This window comes from Elgaria multicarinata, chromosome 9, assembly GCF_023053635.1.
Source record: "Elgaria multicarinata webbii isolate HBS135686 ecotype San Diego chromosome 9, rElgMul1.1.pri, whole genome shotgun sequence".
Lineage (NCBI taxonomy): Eukaryota > Metazoa > Chordata > Lepidosauria > Squamata > Anguidae > Elgaria > Elgaria multicarinata.
In genome coordinates, this window is record NC_086179.1 from 4,024,196 (window position 1) to 4,043,323 (window position 19,128).

Sequence of the window (19,128 nt, forward strand, 5' to 3'; positions counted from 1 at the left end):
AGATTCCATTTGGATTTCCCTAACCCCCACCCCTATCACCAGATCAGCTCTGGCTGAGGCTAAATCTGGAACATGCAATGAATCGGGCGAGTCAACTCAGGTCACTTTTTCTCCGTTATCCAGCCTCCTCTTGCTGCAGAGCCCTCCTCTCGATGGACAACAGTGACGTGGAAGGGGAGACTGACAGGGCCAAGCGAGAGCCACTGGCAAATTCTCTACCACGGTCTCTCTTTGCGACCGGAACATATCCTCTCTGCTCTAAAAACAAAATTAGGTTCTGCAACCAGGTAATGTCAATTTTGTACTAGGGAAAGCTGAATCCTGGAAATGTCGCAATGGTTTTAAAAATGTGCATAATTTTCTCTTATGTGCATTCCTTGCCCCTCAATTTTTACTACTTCCCGTCATCTTTCCTGGCTTTCCTACTCGTGGGAGGGGCGCGGAGATAGAACAGCCAGCCCAGCACACACCGGGAACCCTTATCCAGCCACCTCTCGGGCTTTTGCAAACTCAGCAGGCACTGCCCACCCATTTTCAAGTAGCTCTTTTCAAAGTTCTCTTTGCAGCCATAGATCTTAGGAACGTACTGGATTGTTGATGCTGTATAAATAGAAGATTTTTAAGAAGCCAGACTGTGCACCCAACGCAACATTATGGGTTAGGATCACAGGAGTCTGCCTTATATTGGGTCAGACCCTTGGTATCTAGCCCAGTATTGCTGACACTGACTGGCAGCCATGGCTGTCCAGGGTTTCACGCAGGATTCTCCTTTTTCACGCAAAGCAGGTGCTCGATCACATGGAGCTATGGGCCCTTCCTGCAGAATCGTGTGGATAAAATTTCACTTTGCAGAGACAAGAGGCCAAATTACCTAAAAACAAGCTTAAACCTCACTCGTCAGTGCTTACGTTTAGCCAGATTGTCTTCGCCACCCCTGTGTCAAGAGAGCTGCCGCTCCCTTCTAGAACAGAAAGTCCTATCAATAGAATTGGAGGAGGCGTTATAAGCCAGTGTGGTGTCGTGGCTAAAGCAGTGGTTCCCAAAGTGGGCGGTATTGCCCCCTTGGGGGAGGTGGCATTGCATAGGAGGGTGTTAAGAGGCAAGGGGGGTAGCGGGGGGGCTAAGAGGCAAGGGGGCGCTAAGAGGCAAGGGGCGGCAGGTGGGGGCTCGAGGTGGCCTTTTCCAAGAAGCGCCTCTCCAGAAGGTCTTAAAACCCAGGGACATTTTTATGGGAGAAGGTAGTTTGGTCCCAAGCCATAGAGGGGAAGAATCTACACATGTATTAATACCGTTTAAGAAGAGTCCTTTTAACGGTGAATTGAAAAGTTTCAAAAGCACCAAAACACTAATGAAGAGACATGCCCTGCTTGGTGTGCCCCGCCACGCCGGCTGCAAAACAGAGGCGTTTGCTCCCTTTTCCCTCCCTCCCTCGGCAAGCCTGTAGTGGGTGCTTTGGATTTTGAATAAATATTCAATTAATTGTTACTGTTTTGAATTGTATTGTTATTATCTTCCTTAGTGGGTCGTTGAACACCGCTATTCTGAATAATGATTTTTATAGTGTAGGGTAGGGGGCACTGGGCATGAGTTTGTGGAACCAAGGGGGCGGTGACCTGAAAAAGTTTGGGAACCACTGGGCTAAAGTGTTGGACTGGGAGTTGGGAGATCCGGGTTCTAGTCCCCACTCGGCCATGGAAACCCACGGGGTGACTTTGGGCCAGTCACAGACTCTCAGCCCAACCCACCTCACAGGGTTGTTGTTGTGAGGATAGCGTGGAGAGGAGGATTATGTACGCCGTCTTGGATTCCTTGCAGGAAAAAAGGCGGGATATAAATGCAATAATAAATAAATTAAATAAATCTAGCCTGGTCCTCTGCTTGATGCAGGACATCCAGAGTTACAGCATCCCTCTCTGACTCTCCAGCCACTGCTTGGAGACCCCAGCCAGGGACCCCCACCCCCAAGGTAACTGGTCCCACTGTCAAACTGCTCTCACCATTAAAACATTTACCATAATGTTCCACCTTATTCTCTTCACCCCACCCAACCCATCCAATATAATACAGTTCCCAGGAGCGCTCTTTTAAATGTTTAAAGACATGTGGCAGACGAGGGCAGCAGAAATATTTGTAATTTCTTGATACCGGCATCAAATATTCAGTTCCAGCAATAAAGCAGCTGAAAAGCCTTAGCAGCCAAAGTCCTTGAGGATTTTCTGATCTAGGAGAACAGCCCTGCATAACAAACTTCTGCAATGGCCTTTGCCCCCATCATCCTGTCCCCTCTGCCCCATTTTATGCGAGATGCACTTCGCAACTATGGAGAATGAGGCAAGCCATGTTACTCACTAGACTGCTATCTCGACACAGAACAGACTGAACCAGGGTGGAGATTAAAATTCATAGCATTTAAGTTCCACACCCAGGATGACTGACTCTCAGAAAATACCTCCAGTCACTCAGGTATTACTATTCATTTGCTTTGAAATCTGCCTTTCTACCAAAATTAATGGCACCAGAGGCACACGGATGTCCATTTCACCATATCCGTGTTTCTGCTGGCCTTATTCGGCATCCGCCATAGGTGCCGTTTCAGAACAAAATAGCAAAGACTAGAAGAAGCTCTTAAGATGAGAAGATCAGCAGAAGGAAGTCAACAATGAATGTTCGCCCCGAGGCAATTCCTGTGCCTAAACCCACGTGAGTTGCTTTCCTGACCCATGTGCGCTCAACGTCGCAGGGAAGCAATTCTCATCTGGTGGGTTGTGGAGGGAGAGCAACTGTGTGACGAGGCGGCCCTCATTACAGCATGAGGCGAGTCACCTCTCCATCTGGGTTGCCAAACCCCAGCGTGCACGTGTGCTTGCCGAGAAGAACGTGGCAAGAATGTCGAAATGCAGGCTGTGTCAAGAACTGAAGGCCCGGGGTGTCCTTTAGTCTCCTGCAGATGCGCAAGACATACTGAGCAGCAGGCGGCAACAACGCGGAACCGGGCGCAAGATCACATTACGCCAGTCCTTTTACAACTTCATTGGCTGCCAGTCCAGGTCCGGGCCCAATTCAAAGTGCTGGAATTGACATTTAAAGCCCTAAATGGTTTTGGGGCCAGGTTATTTGAAGGAACGCCTCCTCCCATATGTACCTGCCCGGACCTTAAGATCATCTACAGGGGCCCTTCTCTGTGAGCCCCTGCCAAAGGAAGTGAGGCAGGTGGCTACTAGGAGGAGGGCTTTCTCCGCTGTGGCACCCCGGTTGTGGAATGAGCTCCCCAGAGAGGTCCGCCTGGCGCCTACACTGTACTGCTTTCGTCGCCAGCTGAAGACCTTTTTATTCACTCAGTATTTTAACACTTAATTTTAACTTAAATTTAAATTTTACTGTTCTAACTCTGTCTTTTAATCTTATATCAATTTTGCTGCGTGGTTTTATCCTGGTTGTGCTTTTGATACTGTATTTTGTATTTGTGCTTTTAACCTGTTGGTTGTTTTATTATGGCTTTAATTTTTTGTGAACCGTCCAGAGAGCTTCGGCTATTGGGCGGTATAAAAATGTAATAAATAAATAAATAAATGAACGCTTGTGTGGAAGGTTTCCAACATTTTCCAGAGTCATTGCTCACGGGCCGAATGCTATACATACGACAACAAAGACTAACACAAACATTTGGGAAGTCAAGGAATAGAAGAAGCGGCCCTGATTCCAGCTTTAGCGCTTCAAAGCTGGGACGTACAGCCTGCATATAAGCCTTTATTCGAGGAGCTAATTCTGAGCTCTATTAAAAACTGGTAGTTGCAGAGTTTTCAGTAAAAGCAACATTTGGCTTGTTAACAGGTGGATACGCTATGAACTCCCCTGAAGTCTTTCCGTCCCTGAATAAACTGAGTAAACACACACACGGGGGGAGTTTCGGCAAAGTGGCGACACTTGAGATGGTTTGGGAGGCAGGCTTAGGAACATTCTAGAGGACAGTGATGCGCAAGGGGGCTAACAGTGCCTAAAAAGCAAACCAGGGACACCTCAGAGACAAACAGTCTGAAAATAGATACTATGCAAAAGTCTATTTTAAGCAATGCAAACAGCCATGGCCCGCTGACTCAAATCAGGATGTTGGGGGTGGAAGAGGCCCATCTTGTTGAAACCTCTTAAAGAATCATCACATCCCACACCGGTTGTCCCCCAAAGCGGTTCCTCTTTCTCCAATGGAAGAGTCCTCATAAGAACCTCTGTGGGCCGGGTTCTACGCCTTCCCTTCACTGGAAAAGCGTTGAGTCGATGTTGAGTTACCAGCTGCCTTTTCAAAACTCACGGAAACGAGGTTTAAATTTCACCTGCTTTATTTCCTCTCCCAGGTTTAGGTTTTTAAACAAAGGTTTAGCCTCTACTCAGAACAAAAGCCTCCACCACAAGATGTAGTGATGGCCACCAATATGGACGGCTTTAAAAGGGGGTTGGATCAATTCCTGGAGGCGAAGGCTATCAAGGGCTACTAGCCCTGATGGTTGTGTGCTACCTCCAGTATTGGAGGCAGTAAGCCTGTGTGCCCCAGTTGCTGGGGAACATGGGTGGGAGGGTGCTGTTGCACCCGTGTCCTGCTTACAGGTCCCTGATCGACAGCTGGTTGGCCACTGTGTGAACAGAGTGGTGATGGACGCTTGGTCTGATCCAGCATGGCACTTCTTATGTTCTTAGTTAGATATTGTACACTTGGGGTGTGCCGGAATTTAAGTACATTTTCCACTTCCGGGAAGTCTGCTGAAAGTTACATCTGTTTTAATAAAAATAAATGAAAGCAACTCCATCACATTCCAGCGTAGCCAGGACACAAAACCCAGGCTGGGACGTTGCAGTCAGGAGCTGGTTAGATTCTCAGGAGCTGGATCACTAGAGAACAGATTTAAGCCCCTGCTCAGCGGTATCCTCAAATGAACTCGTTTACTATATCTCAAACAACAACATCCCTGATGGGAAAGCCGAGATGTCTCCCTCAGCAGCCTTTGGAGTCGGAATCAAGATTCTGAAAAGCAGGACTGACCTCTTGCCCCATCTCCAACAATTGTCTTTCTGTCCCCACTTCCTCAAAATAGAATATAAATATAGAAAGTATTCCATAAATATGCTATTAGTGTGGAAAGCTTGTTCACAGCTTTCATCCTCTGATCATCCCTGCCTTCTTCCAGTGCCGTGCGCCCTCCTGTCCTGTAGGGGGCAGCCACACATCATATTACGCTCTTCCGTAGAAATAAATGGGACCTTTTGGCTCCTGGGAGGTGAGAACACAAAAAAGGTCTGGCAGTGGGACACACACCCATGGAGGTGAGGAAAACTTCTCTGTTCCTGAGAATGAAGTCAGCAGCATGACGCAAGGGGTGAGGAGGGAGCAGACATACTGGACTCTCCCCTGGGTGAAGGAGGGTTGCTCTGAGATCCATGGGCTCTCCCCCTGAATCATGAGTAGAAGTATTCTAATAGCGACTGATCACCCAGGTAGAGACACGCACAATGCATCCCACCACCTGCATCGTCTACCATAAGGAAGCAGCCCCATCCTGATTGGGAAAGGGAGCTGTCCAGATTTCAGCTTTGCCATTCGGAACGAGAATGCCTGGTCATCAGGGTGGCAAGAATTCCTGCATCCATTTGGAGAAAATACACACACGCAAGGTTCTAGTTCTCAAACTTACACAGAGACACCCCCAACCCCAAAGCTCACTGCAGAAAGCCAACTGTGTGGACTGCAGACACCACGGTCAGCCATATGGGCCAGCCAAAACACTTGTACCCTGTCTGGAAAAGAACTAGAAGTGGCGAAATCCTCTTCCAGTTTCTCAAACTGGAGCCACCTGGCCAAGCTCCAACTAGACACATTGGGGAGGGAAGAGACAGGATCAAAGAGTAATCCAGACCAGCACCCATATATGAAACTTGAACCTATGATAGACCTGAGGATGTATTTTTCAACTCCTGGGTCCATCAGCTCCAGAATCTGATCGTTTCTCCATACTTTCAAATGAGCCTACTGCCCAGAAGAAACAGCCCTAAACAAGTTATCCTTCTTCCTCCTCCTCCTCCTCCTCCTCCTCCTCCTCCTCCTCCTCAAGAAACCAACAAAAATCCTCGCCACCAGTGTCATCAATAGTTTTAAACATTCTTCTAGGAGGCAAACAAACAAGAGATAACTATTTTGGATCCATTACCTATAGACGGGGATTTGAAGGGATATTTGTCAGGAAGGTCCACTCTAACTTTCCACACGCCACCTTCATACGGTGCTGTAACCAGGAGAGAAAACAGTGTTAGTTGTGCAAAAAACCAGATAGGAAACGCCTAAGAGAGGGTTGCTTACATGGGCACCTAAGGCAGAAACAGAAAGGGCCACAAAGCGCTTCAAGGTGGCACAAGCCTGCTGGGAAGTTCTCGTGTGCATGTCCCATCAGAAATCAACAGGAGCTGGACAAGAGCACCGCTAATGGTGAGGTCTGTGCAGGAGAGCTTCCCAGTGGGATTTCACCCTTGGCTTCCCCTTTATCAGAAGGCCGCCTTTCTTGGAAGAGCACAGTTTTTATTAGCACAGGTATTCAGACCTCGATGCCCCTCCCAGTTCAGCCTTTCCCAAGCTGGTGCCCTGGAGTTGTGTTAGACAACAACTCCAATAAACATCTGGAAGGGGCCAGCTTGGAAAGGCTGAGCTAGGTAAGCAACCCAACCAATAAAAATGTAACCTCTGAACTACTGCAGCCATCCACTCACATGGAAGCGGAGCTGGATCTGTGTCTAGAACCAGAAGGGAATCCAAGGTTGCTCTTAGAAGCTTGGAAACTACGGTTGTTGTATTCAGTGTTGCACTGATTCACCCCCCAACATTGTGATTTACTGCAAATGTACCCACAGGTTGTCAGGAGGCCACTCATAAGTGCCAAACGCTACATCAGAAAAGGCCCTGAGTTGTTCTAGCTATGCAATTTGGGCACAGATAATTAGGAATATTTGCATGCCCGGTTCCCCGAATACGTGCAGGTCACCTCAGTAAAAACAAAACAAAAAACTCTGGTTTCCAAGCTTACATGTGAAGGGTCACTACAGTTAACTAAATGTTGACCTAGTGCCCTAGCTTCAGCCAGGTTAGACAGCAGATGTACAAGTTCTGAATGTCCTTTTGCAAACCAAAATCTGGTGTCTTGACCATCAATTTTCAACCAGCCTCTCTCCCTACTTTTTAAAGAAGAATGTTGCTAGTTCTGCTCTTGGGTCTTCCAAGATGCAAAAAGGGAGCAGCGAACAACGGTTTACATCAGCTTTCTCTAACCTGGCGCCTTCCAGACATGTTGGAAATCAATTAGGCAGGATGCCCAATGGCCATGCTGGCTGATAAATGGTGGAAATTATGGCCCAGTGCAACTGGAGGCCACCAGGCTGAGGAAAGATAACTTAGATTTTGAAGAAAGACTTGGAATGCATTAGGCAGGGATTATGGAACTAGAGCTGCTTCATCTTTATGGAATACAAAGGAATTGTTGTGTCCATATCTGCACTGGCAGAACATAGAAGGGGCTCTTCTGGGGCTAGAGAACAGCTTTTTGAAGAAGGCTGAATCTTAACTGGAAATCTACTGCACGGATTTTTAGAGATGTACAGCAGGGCTTTAGCTGGGATTTGTCTATGCACAGACAAGCCAGGACCAAACAGGAATATTCAAACCTTTTCTGGTGTTCTGGCCAGAACTGGAGTGATCAATAAGCACTTTAAAAAGTCTTTAAATTGTTTCAGTGGTCAGTCTAAATACCTGATCGAAACAAACTTTAATCAACCATGTGGTTTAGGTGATAAAATTTGCATATGCATAAAAATGGCAATTCTGAAGCAAGAAGCCTACTTTGTTTTGTGATGACACACGCATGTTCTGTAAGCCGTCATCTTAAAACAGCCTTGCATTTAACTCCTCACCCGCACCTGGTCATCACTGGTGACTAAGGATTCCAGGCAGGCGTGCACGTGGAATTCCCTCCAGGCAAGTGAGTGGACTAGCAAAGGAGGGATGGAATGAACAGTCCTTCCTTCACCAAGCTGCTTGGCTTCCATGCTGGCCACGGAGGCAGCGGCTTCACTTCCTCCACAGCCAATGTGAAAGTTGAATGGGCTGGTAAAGGAGAGGGACAGAAGTTTCTCTGCTTCTCTTTCACCAGCCCGCTAAGGGTTCCAGCACGTAAATGTTGCTTATTCGCCAGCATTTTACTCATAGGAAGGGCCTCTCTTATGACTAAAAGTAAAAACGTTGTAAGCTAGTTAAGTTTTCAGGGCTTAGCAACAAAGCTGTATTAGAAGAGGCATCCATCCTGCATGAGAGAGAAGACGGGGTGGGGATGCAGCTTCATTGAAAAAGAAGGTGGTCATCATTGGCTCAGTTCAGACAACACATTTCTCTGCGGAGTGGGAAAAGTCCACTCAACGGTTGAGTTTGTAGCGGGTGCTCCCCACACAACATGTCCTAACTCCTCTGTTGTGTGACTGTGGGCTCCCATGGAGTTGAGTAAAAGTCAACATGACATTTGACAGTTCCTCTGCCCTCTCTCCTCCCCATGGTATCCCATCAGCCGTTGGTGCAAAAAACCCAATCCCGGTGGCTCTCCTAGAGTGGCACTCACTCCTTTCGCCGCTCCTGCCAGGGAACTCTGTAGCCAGTGGGAAAAGTCAACTCAATGCAACGGGGAAACTCCACGGAGCCCTCCACACTACACAATGGTTGTGCAGGGACTCTCCTCTGAACAGCATGGATATTCAGCAAGGAGTGTTTTCTAAAAAATACTCCACCGTTGCATGGAGTTTTCCCTCCAGACAACATATTTCTCAATAGTGGTGTAGAAAACTCCACCGTGGAGTTCTAAAACCACCATTGAGAAACGTGTGTTGTCTGAACTGAGCCATTAAGACGCATTCGACATTACAATACTACTACATATGTATTTACTTTTTTGCCCTTTTATTAAACTCTTGCTGTTTTCCCACCACCAAGAGGGTACCAAGCACACCACCACCACATTTTCTGGCCATGGGCTTGCTGTACATAAATGAGAAAGTCTTGTCGCTGTTTAGTAAAGACTGCCACCCTACAGCCCTGGCAAAAAGCAAACTCTTTCACAAAAGTGTCTCAAGGAGGAAGAGGTGTGTGGGGCCACAGTGTCATGGCAGGGAACATGCTTTATATGCAGAAGATCGCTGCTTCAATTCCTGCCATCTCCAGTTAAGGAGATGCCAGGCCTGCAAAAGACCTCTCTCTGCCTGAAAACCTGGGAGCCACTGCCAGGCAGAGGAGACAATACTGAATTAGAGGGACTAGTGCAGCCTATTTCAACCTGGTACCTTTCAGTTGTGCTGGCTGGAGGATGTGAAGAACTGTACTCCAACACAAGCTGAGGGCATTAGGTTGGAGAAGGCTACGCTAGCACATTAATGCAGGGTAAGACAGCTTTCCTTCAGAAGAAGCACAGGGGGCACGTGTCAAAACATGCCCCCCTCCAAGCACCTCGTGTTCTTCCTCATTTCCTTTCAACACCTTCTCAGCACTCACTACATAAGCATCACAGGAGGTGGGGCACAGTGGTGTACTTACTTCCTTGTGGTCCATAGAACTTCACTACAAATTCATTGAGTCCTCCTAGGATCGTGACTTCATGTTTACTCTCAATACTGAATGCAAAGTAAAGGAAACATTTTATGTGCGGAAGAGCTTACGTGCCTCTTGAGAACCCTGGCACGCCGGGAACAACTAAGAGCTTAAATCGTCAGAATACTTTGCAAGCAGATCTGAAATAATCCTCCTGTCAATGAAGCCCGTTCAAACACAAGTTATTTTCAATGCTTTAAGCAGAACAAAGTATCTGCCAGACAATAGAGGTGAAACATAAGTTAACATGGTTCAAGGTATAAAAACCTTTAACTTGCAAACTGTTTCTGCTTATTGACTGCATTTTTTCTCTTATTCCTATAACAATGTGTATGCTACAGGTTGACAGGTCTCTGCCCCGAGTGGCTTACAACCTAAATTTCAGACAGGGAGAGAGAGAAAGAGGAGGGATATAGAGGCAGGGTAGACAAGAGAATAAAAGCATTTGTTTCATACACCCATTTTGGTTTGGTTACAGTAGAGCATGGGGATTATGCAATGCTTGCCCCAAGCCCTTGGGAGAGGGCAGGCTACAAGACTTCCAAGTTACTAGCCCACAATATTCTCATTAGCACCCAAGTTATTCATATGCATTCTAAAAAGAGGTCAAATGTGCAAGTTTTGTGAAACTTCCCTGCACAATCTCTCACTCACCACAGGGGCTGTTTGCAATCCTGAGATAAACCCACCAGCTGGCTTTGGATCAGACTGGAGTAGATAACACATAATGAGCCTGTTCTCATGACATGCCAGCCTATCTTAAGTGGGCGCAGAGACCATTTTGAATACACAACTCCTGCTCGGAGGTTTTGTTGTGCGAACCCAGTAAGCATGGTTTATGTGAGGGTTAAACAACCCTCTCATAACCCATCACCTATTTTCGGGTTACGTGAGGATTGTTCAACTGCGCATAACACACACTCGCTGGATTCGCATGACACAACAACCTCCGAGCCGGGGTTGCATATGCAACTTGGTGTCTGCGGGTGCCACGGCTCATTGTGAGTCAAATGACCTCCCACGAGCCATGGCATGTCCTCCAAACCCGGTCAGTGTCTCCAGGCTGCCCAACTCCATCCGAAAGGTTCCACATTTGCCAACACAGAGAGAAGCCTGGATACGCCAATTTCCAGAACCAAGTTGAACATCCTAGCATTTCTACTTGGACTAGTCAAGCAGACACTGAAACCTGGAGGAAATGACAGCGCAGCCTGGCTTGTTGAAGATGAAAGAGACGCTAGTCCCAGCATGACTGCAAGCCAGACATCGTGACTTTGACCCCAAACCTGCTCAGGTAAGCAGCAGCACTGCTTGCAGCTGGGGGGCAGGGCAGGACAGCAATATTCACCCCCAGCTGCAGCCCTCTATGCTATACATCATGCACTTCCAGTAAATCCCTTCCTTGGAGTGGCTTTTTTGTGGGGGGTGGGGGAGTGGCAGGCAAGAGGCCAATGGAAAGCAAGAACATCCCCCAGTATGTGAGAGAGAAGCACTTCGGTTCACACTGAATCAACGCCCAGGATTACAAAGCACTGTGGGAACATAAAACACGTAAGAGCGTTACTCCCTGCAAAATACAGAACACATTTTAATCATCACTCGAGTGACCATTCAAGTGACATCCCTTCCTCTTTGTCCTGTCCTAGGTAGGCCACTGCAAGCCCATTTTGCCAGTGCTTCAGCATTCGCACTGGCTTCCCTGGCTTCTGAGTTCCATTCAGAGTTCTGGTTCTATCCTGGAAGGTGCCAAATGAAGCACTGGAAAACCGCACAAGCGACTCCAGAAATCCTGGATTGGTAGGCTTCTCTAAGGGTACAAGATAGCACACAAACCAGAAGGTGTGCCCTAGGTGTCCTGAAAAAGTTGCAGGGGGATGCACACACACCCCGATTCCCCCAGATTGCTCATTGTGGTCAGAAGTATATGAACTCACTTTAAATTTAAATGGAAACAGTGATGTTCAGAATGCAAAAGTCTGCACCAGATACTGGGTTTGCACAGGGCTACTATAGAATACACACACCAATCTGGTTCATGGGTGAGGCGGTTAAATCACAGGCCAAGGGAGCAGGAATAGCCTTGCCTTGACATCATTTCTCCCCTGCCCCCAACCCAGAAAGGACCATCTCTCTTAAGAGGGCAATGGTGGAAGCTACCAAGAGCAATGCCTACACTTTAAGACAGGACACAGCTTCTATCTCGCGTTACCGCAAACGCACTTCGTGGCCTGATGGGATTTCTACAAGAGAGCTATATCAAAACCCCAAGGGACTCGGGGTAGTCAACTTGAGCCTGTAACACACAAAAGAAAACTTGAAGTACATGATGTCCTCCACCACTGTAAAATTGCCTGCAGGGGAAAGCGGCACATAAGCTGAGTTAGAAAGAATTAAGCTTGCAAGTCTAAGAAATTCCTTTGCCCTCAAATAACCTGTTGAAAGCAACTTCTCCTAAGCACAGATCATGCCAGATCTGAAGCCACGCATGAGACAATAGACATGTTATTTTCAGAGAAGGCAGCTGCTGATTTCAGTTTCTTTGGGGCGATTTGAAGGGGGAGGGCGGAGAACGCACAAGTGCATTTTTTAGAAGTGCTGTAAGACTGATCCAGGCTGTCTTTCAGGGGCTGGAGTGACAGCAACAAAGAGGAATCGGAGGCTAGGGCCCTGTAATTTCATGCACTATTAGGGGTAAAAAGTAGTGGGCTGCAGCCTAAGCCAGGGCAGAAAGCACATCTGGATCTACTTGTAGATCTTAGAGTAATACATTGGCAACACACCACACCTTAAATTATACTGCTGAAATGAAGGAAGTTTGGGGTAGCCTGGAGTGGATTTTTGTGTAAAAGGATTGTGAGTTATGTTCAGTTTTGGTACTCAAAATAATTCCCTGGGCTTTCGATTCTTTGAGTGTACGCCTCTCTGCACCAGGCTCCAGTTGGTGGAACCTGGAGTTCCAGTAAACAAAATAAACTAGACCCTGCAAGCCGGAAGTCTTCTGACCCACCCCTATCCTAAGCACTTAGAACTGGTGTCCTCAAAGCCCAAAGTGCATGCCCAGTGTCCAAAGCAATTCTGTACCACAATAGCTCTTGAACAGACCACCAAGAATCTAACTTTTAAATCAAAATGAAAGCACAGGTCTCCCCATCTAGTTGTCATGGTGTACAGCACTGTGATTAGCTCCTACTGAGGAAGCAGTTTGGTTATGGGCATTGTCCTCAGCTTGTATCCATGGAGCCACAGGTTCAAATCCAACCTGCATGGGCCTCAACCTTTGACAAGGACCCACAGCTCAGTGGCAGTGTACAAAGTCCTGTATCCCTGGCATCTTCAGTTAGAGGTTCTCAGGTAGCAGAGTTGAGAAAGATCTTTGTTCGAGACCTAGGAGAGGCGTGAACACTCAGAGTAGACAACAATGGGCTAGATCAGGAGTGGGCAGAAAGTAGATCTCCAGATGTTTTGAACTTCAACAACTACCATTCCTGACCACTGGCCATACTAGCAGGGGCTTCTCGGAACTGAAGTCTGAAACATCTCGAAATTTTGCTCTCCCCTGGGCTAGATGGACAAGCTGGAGTGTGTTCAGAGGAGGGCAACCAGGATGATCAGGGCTCTGGAAACAAAGCCCTATGAAGAGAGACTGAAAGAACTGGGCATGTTTAGCCTGGAGAAGAGAAGATGGAGGGTAGACATGATAGCACTCTTCAAATACTTGAAAGGTTGTCACACAGAGGAGGGCCAGGATCTCTTCTCGATCCCCAGAGCGCAGGACACAGAATAACGGGCTCAAGTTAAAGGAAGCCAGATTCCAGCTGGACATCAGGAAAAACTTCCTGACTGTTAGAGCAGTACGACAATGAAATCAGTTGCCTGGTGAGGTTGTGGGCTCTCCCACACTAGAGGCCTTCAAGAGGCAGCTGGACAACCATCTGTCAGGGATGCTTTAGGGTGGATTCCTGCATTGAGCAGGGGGTTGGACTCGATGGCCTTGTAGGCCCCTTCCAACTCTGCTATTCTATGATTCTATGATATGACCAATGATCCGGTTCTGTATAAGGAAGCTTCGCACGTCCATCTTTGCTCAGCTCCAGAACCACATTTCCTCACATTATGCCACCTTCGTTCATGGTAAAGTATTCCTATTTCTCCAAAAATCTTGCAGAAGGGTTATCCAGTCCTGCATTTCTCTGGAAACTCACAAACAGGGCCTCAGTTGCTTGCCTCCAACATCTGGTATTAAGAGGGATTTCAGGACAACTGAGGTGAGCTCTCTCTCTCTGTGGAATTACCTTATACCCAGTCATACCAACCTTGACTGGCATCAGCTTCAGGGATCTCTCAGTGGGAGGTCTTCCTTAGCCCTACTATGCAAGATCTTTTAACTAGCTGTGCATGTCATGGCAGCAATTCCTGGGCGAAGCCAGGAACTGCGGGGACAAGAAGAGTGCACCTACTGCTCCTACTTTTAATGAACAACCCAGAGTTAAGCCAAACAACCACAGGCAATTATTGGATTAACCTATAAACTTAACCCAGAGTATCCGGGTTCGCATACCATGAAACAACTCAGGAATTGTTTAAATTAAAAGTGAAAACAGCAAGCTAATGTCTCTCACACACTCTCCCTCATCCCCACAGTTCCTGGCTGAAACCACCAGAAATGGTCACCTTGACATGCAAACCAGCCTGGTGTCTCAGTTCATTTCCTGGACTCTCGGCACAGAAAGGATGCATAATACCACAGAGTAATGGCCACCTCCCTTGTGCTATAGTGAACTTTCACTGACAGTTTGATATAGCAAAGAATTTGAACTACCTTGGAAGAGCTTTCCAAGACCTGGCTGTTACTGCCTAGAAGTAGGCCTCTAACACTCTCTCTCTTATACACACACACACACAGAGAGAGAGAGAGAGAGAGAGACAGACAGACACAGACACTGAACTATTACAAAATGCACCTCTCAGCCACCACACTGTACCACAGACACAACAAAGGCAACAAGGTGCCCCCCTTCCCTGTTTTATAAACTGCCATAAAGTGCCCAAGGCCAACCACAGGTAATAAACACACGAAATGACAAAACTGATTGCACACAACACAGCCAACACGATTTTGTTCTCACACCCACCCAAACCCACAAGGAAAGTCAAAACCAACATGCCAAGTTCAAACATCTGAAGATTTAGATTCATCCAAATGAGAGTCCCAAGCGTAGGTATGAAGAGCAGGAAATAGCCCAGATACCTTCTTGCCAGGGAATGCAAAGCTGGCTCTTAGGATTCTGAAATATTTATTCAGTCCCATGCAGTGCTGGCAGCTTAAAACTGGAAATATTTTGCCAGCTTTGGTTAAAAGACATTTCACACAGCTGTATTTTAAGTGTTGAACAGTAGATTTGCACAATGAAGCCTACTTTCCGGCAAGCTTTGAGCAGGCTGCTTTCCGTTCCAAATTTAGAAGTGGAAGCGTTCCTAATCCTGGAGAATCCGTGCTTCTCTAGTCCGAAGCAACAGTCCCAATAGGTGTTAGTCCAGCCTTGTAACTTGCCACCTCTGCCTGCTCAGCTGAGGTTGAGTGCAGGATCTTCTGAGTGTCCAACAACGCCCTCTCATCAACACATCCTTGAACAAGGGCAGCCTCAGTCAAGCGGTGTGATGTTTCTCCTTTTCAGTAGTGGACAGATTCAGAAGCGCTTCCTTATTCTTAGAAGGAAGCGTATCCTGATAGTGAAAGAACTGGCACACACCTGCATGCACAAATCACTTTTTATGGAGGTGTCAGGGAGAATGAGGGGTAAAAAAAACCACGCCAAGGGGATTCAACCACACCAGGCTTGAACGAAATGCACTAACCAAGTCAAGAGATGTTAAAAACTGAAGACTGAGTCTGCATCCTGAAAAACTCAGTAACGCCCATTGCTACATTTGCTTCCCAAGAGGACAGACGAAAGCCTTTTAACTGCTGAAATAACTGTTGCCATTTCCCAAGGAAAGAAACAGACCTTTCAATGCGCAAGGAGGCCTCTGTGCTCACATTCCTCAGTATCAGTTCAACCAAGTAAGAAGCTACAGCACAGAGAAATACAAAAAAGACAGAGATCTCTCAAGATAAAATCCAAGTCGCAGATGGGCATTGAGCATTCCTCAATGTTCACATGCATGTTTTCTGTGTGGTTTTTTTTTTTTTAGGTTTTCTGCTGTTGCTGTTTTTACTGTGTTTTTACTGTTTTAATATTGTATTGATTTTTATGATGTGCTTTATTTTTGTACGACACCATGGAAAGGTTCCTGCACTGAAAAGCAGCCAAAAAATAGTTTAAATAAATACATAAATCCCCCATTTCAACACGTTCTCCGCCTCAGGTAGTGGCCTAGATCTTAGTGGCCTAATCTTTCTGGCTGGTTCTATTAAGACAGATTTCGTATTGGACTACAACTACAACTACCATCATCCTCAGCCAGCATAGACATTATTAGTCCCACACATCTACAGGATACTAGTTTGGTTAAAGCTGCTTTAAGTCAAAGAAGAAAATAGGTTTAAGGAAACTGATTAGAAACATGTGCCAAATTCAAATGGAGTTCCTTTATACCTGTTGAAATAAAACCATGTGTCCATAGAAAATATATTTAATCATAAAATAAATATATACTTAAAATTTGAACAGAATGGTCCACAAACATACAACAAACAATAATCCCAAACAGTTTTGACCCACATGGTCTTCATCAGTGGTGGTGGGGAATTTAATCAGATTTTTAAAAAAGTTTTTTTTTGCCCCAAATACAAGAACTTCCAATAGGACTAAAAATTGGCTCCTATAAATCTTCGAAGAAGAAACTTGACTCCCAAATTGTATCTGAAGCGTAAATAAGGTCTTTAGTTCGTGCAGGCTTGTAAAAAGCACTGCCTTCAAAAGTATATGTAATAAATATAAATAAATAAATAAATATATGCACGGTATCATTGCAATCAAATATGCAAAGTGCTTTGAATCATTCTAAAGTGCTTCATAAACCCCAAAACTGCTACACAGCCATCACACCTCCTGCAGCAAACGTGGATGGGTGACTGTAACAGGTGGGCGTTGTGTTAATTCCAACGTTACAAAACATGCACCAGCCCTTACAAGTCTCTGAATTTTGTTTTATTTTTTAAAAAAGAAGCATCCCTTTGCCCCTCACTGTCCTTTTCCAGGATGCATTCTGACTCTCCCGGATTTGCTTCCAACTCTGGCTGCTAGAGTGTTCTAATAGCTGCTGTGAAATGTCAGTCCGTTAACCTACCTTAGGGTAGTATATGCTGGTTCTATAGGACACCCTTCCCTAGTTTCATAAAGCACCGTGGGAAACAGTCCGTACATTTTGGCTGGGTAGCACGCCGTCATTTCTAGTAGCCAGCGAGGGCTGGCTTTCGTGTTTCTTGCTCCACAGAGGCAAAGTAAGGGAAAACCTGCAATCTCTTGACTTTTAAAAAAATCTGAAATACAGCTGCAGGGAAAATTGCAAATTTGATCAGAGCAGCAGCAGCGGGGGGGGGGGGCTTAACCCTTTCCCCATGGGCCATTTTTCTAATTAAAACTACCCCTCCATGCTGCGCTCCCACCAAGGGGGAAAGCTGCTTGAGGATATTTTGATTACAAAAACTGCTCACAGGGAAGGATTAAGCCGGCGTCCCTCCTGTCACTGGTCCGATGAAATCTGCAGCCCCCTCCCCCATTTCAGTACGACAAGATAAAGACAGAAGATACTTTACGGGTCCTCTCGCATCGTGGCTACTTTGATCCTCAGCGCAGCCATTTCTGTACCCACTGTCCTATGTAAGGGGGGGGTTAAACAGGGTGGGGGGGGTGTAAATAGGAGCAGCAGCAGGTGGTGAGGAGTTAGCACCATTTTGAAAGCAGAATGCACAGATTCCATGCATTGCCAGCAGCTTTTCAAAATTACTTTACTCCCGTGGGGCAGCAGTACACAAGGATTGCCCTGCTAGTCATCAGCATTAAGCGCGCAATTAAAACTTACAACTGCAATTCTGGGCCTTAGCCTGGGCAATGAATGCCAACGCCAAGCCCTTCCAAGGACACTGTCCCATACAACGACCACGTTAAGTATTATGGGAGATGTGGAATTGTTTGCCAGGGAGTTGAAGGTAGTGCAATGCAGACACTGTTAACCATAGTACTTTTCTCATGCTATTGTCTCTGGTCAAACAGGTCTTGCAGGCTTTTGAATCACTATGAGGGAAAGCTTGCCAGATCTGTTTGACCAGTGACAGCAGTACTGCAGGAAAAGGTGTGCAAGCTGTTATAACACTTTCAGTCCTCTGAAGGTAACTATCCCCAGACTTAATAAAATCTGAATAGCAAATCTGATCTCTATCTTCGCATCCCACATTTCAAGGTATTTGTCCCTAACTGCTCCTCATTTTAAAGTCAGATAGCTCAAAAGTTGGCTTCTCGTTCTACCTTTGCTCCATTGGGTGGGGTGGAGGGAAAAGAGCTTCCAAAGTTTAGAATTTTGCGAGCCATAGCTACAACTCACCAGGTGCAGCTGCACCATCGCTATTAATCTTAAAAATGGGCTAGCAGGGGAAACCGGAACAGCAGCTTCGACAAACACATTAATGCTTCAAGTGGCCCTGAATAACCCTGTGGTCATGTAAAAGGCAGAGACTGAAGTGAATTAAGGTGGTATTATCTCAGGACAACTGGCTGTGTAAACAAGCTCAGTCGTGAGGCTAAAAGCTCAGCAGAGGAAAATCACAAACATTTACACCTACATAACAAGCACCCTGCTGGATCTAAAAAGTCCATGTAATGCAGACTTTCCCAAGCGGGTGCCAACCAGATGTGTAGGATGACAACTCCCAGCATGGCTGCCTTGGGCACGCAGGGAGTTGTAGTCCCAACACATCTGGCAGGCACAGAGTTAGAGAATAATGCTGCACTAGTCCACCACATTGCCAGCCACCACGACTCTGGGAAGCCCACAAGCTGCACATGAAGGCCCCTCTCTCCACTGCGGTGCCTCCTGAGATCCAGAGTTAAATCTGCCTCTGCAGATCAGTCTTCTGCAACCTAGGCCCTCCAGATGTGTCGGACTGCAACTCCCAGCAGGCCCCAGCCAGCGTGGCTAAAGGCTGATGTAGACAGAGGCTCCATCTAGTTATCCTGCTAACAGCTGTGTCAGAGACCCTTCTGGAGCAGTTTCGCTGTAATGTGGAAGCTTCCTGCGGACTGCACAAGGACCTCCTCCACGACACCTGCAGAGCCCACTGGCCTAGCTATTTGGGAGAGGCAGGAAGTTGGCACAACATAAGAAGAAAGCCATTCATACTCCCAGCATCCTGGAGAGAATGGTGATTGAACTTCCAAGGTCAAAGTGAATGCTTGACTCACACCTCATCCCTTCCTTCCTCTTCGGAAGAGCTGTTGACAAGGAGAAAATGTTTTCCCAATACAGTACAG

At 46.6% G+C, this 19,128-nt stretch overlaps 1 protein-coding gene across 1 annotated transcript in view; it reads right to left on the bottom strand.

Annotated features, from left to right (window-relative positions):
* Nucleotides 1-19,128, bottom strand: part of UBE2H (ubiquitin conjugating enzyme E2 H) — a 66,065-nt gene that overhangs the window by 20,448 nt on the left and 26,489 nt on the right. The window contains exons 2-3 of the mRNA XM_063134571.1: nucleotides 9,605-9,681; nucleotides 6,195-6,269 (exon numbers count right to left, since the gene is read on the bottom strand). Of these exons, the coding sequence (XP_062990641.1) occupies nucleotides 6,195-6,269; nucleotides 9,605-9,681 (152 nt within the window). The remainder of the gene's footprint in view (nucleotides 1-6,194; nucleotides 6,270-9,604; nucleotides 9,682-19,128) is intronic.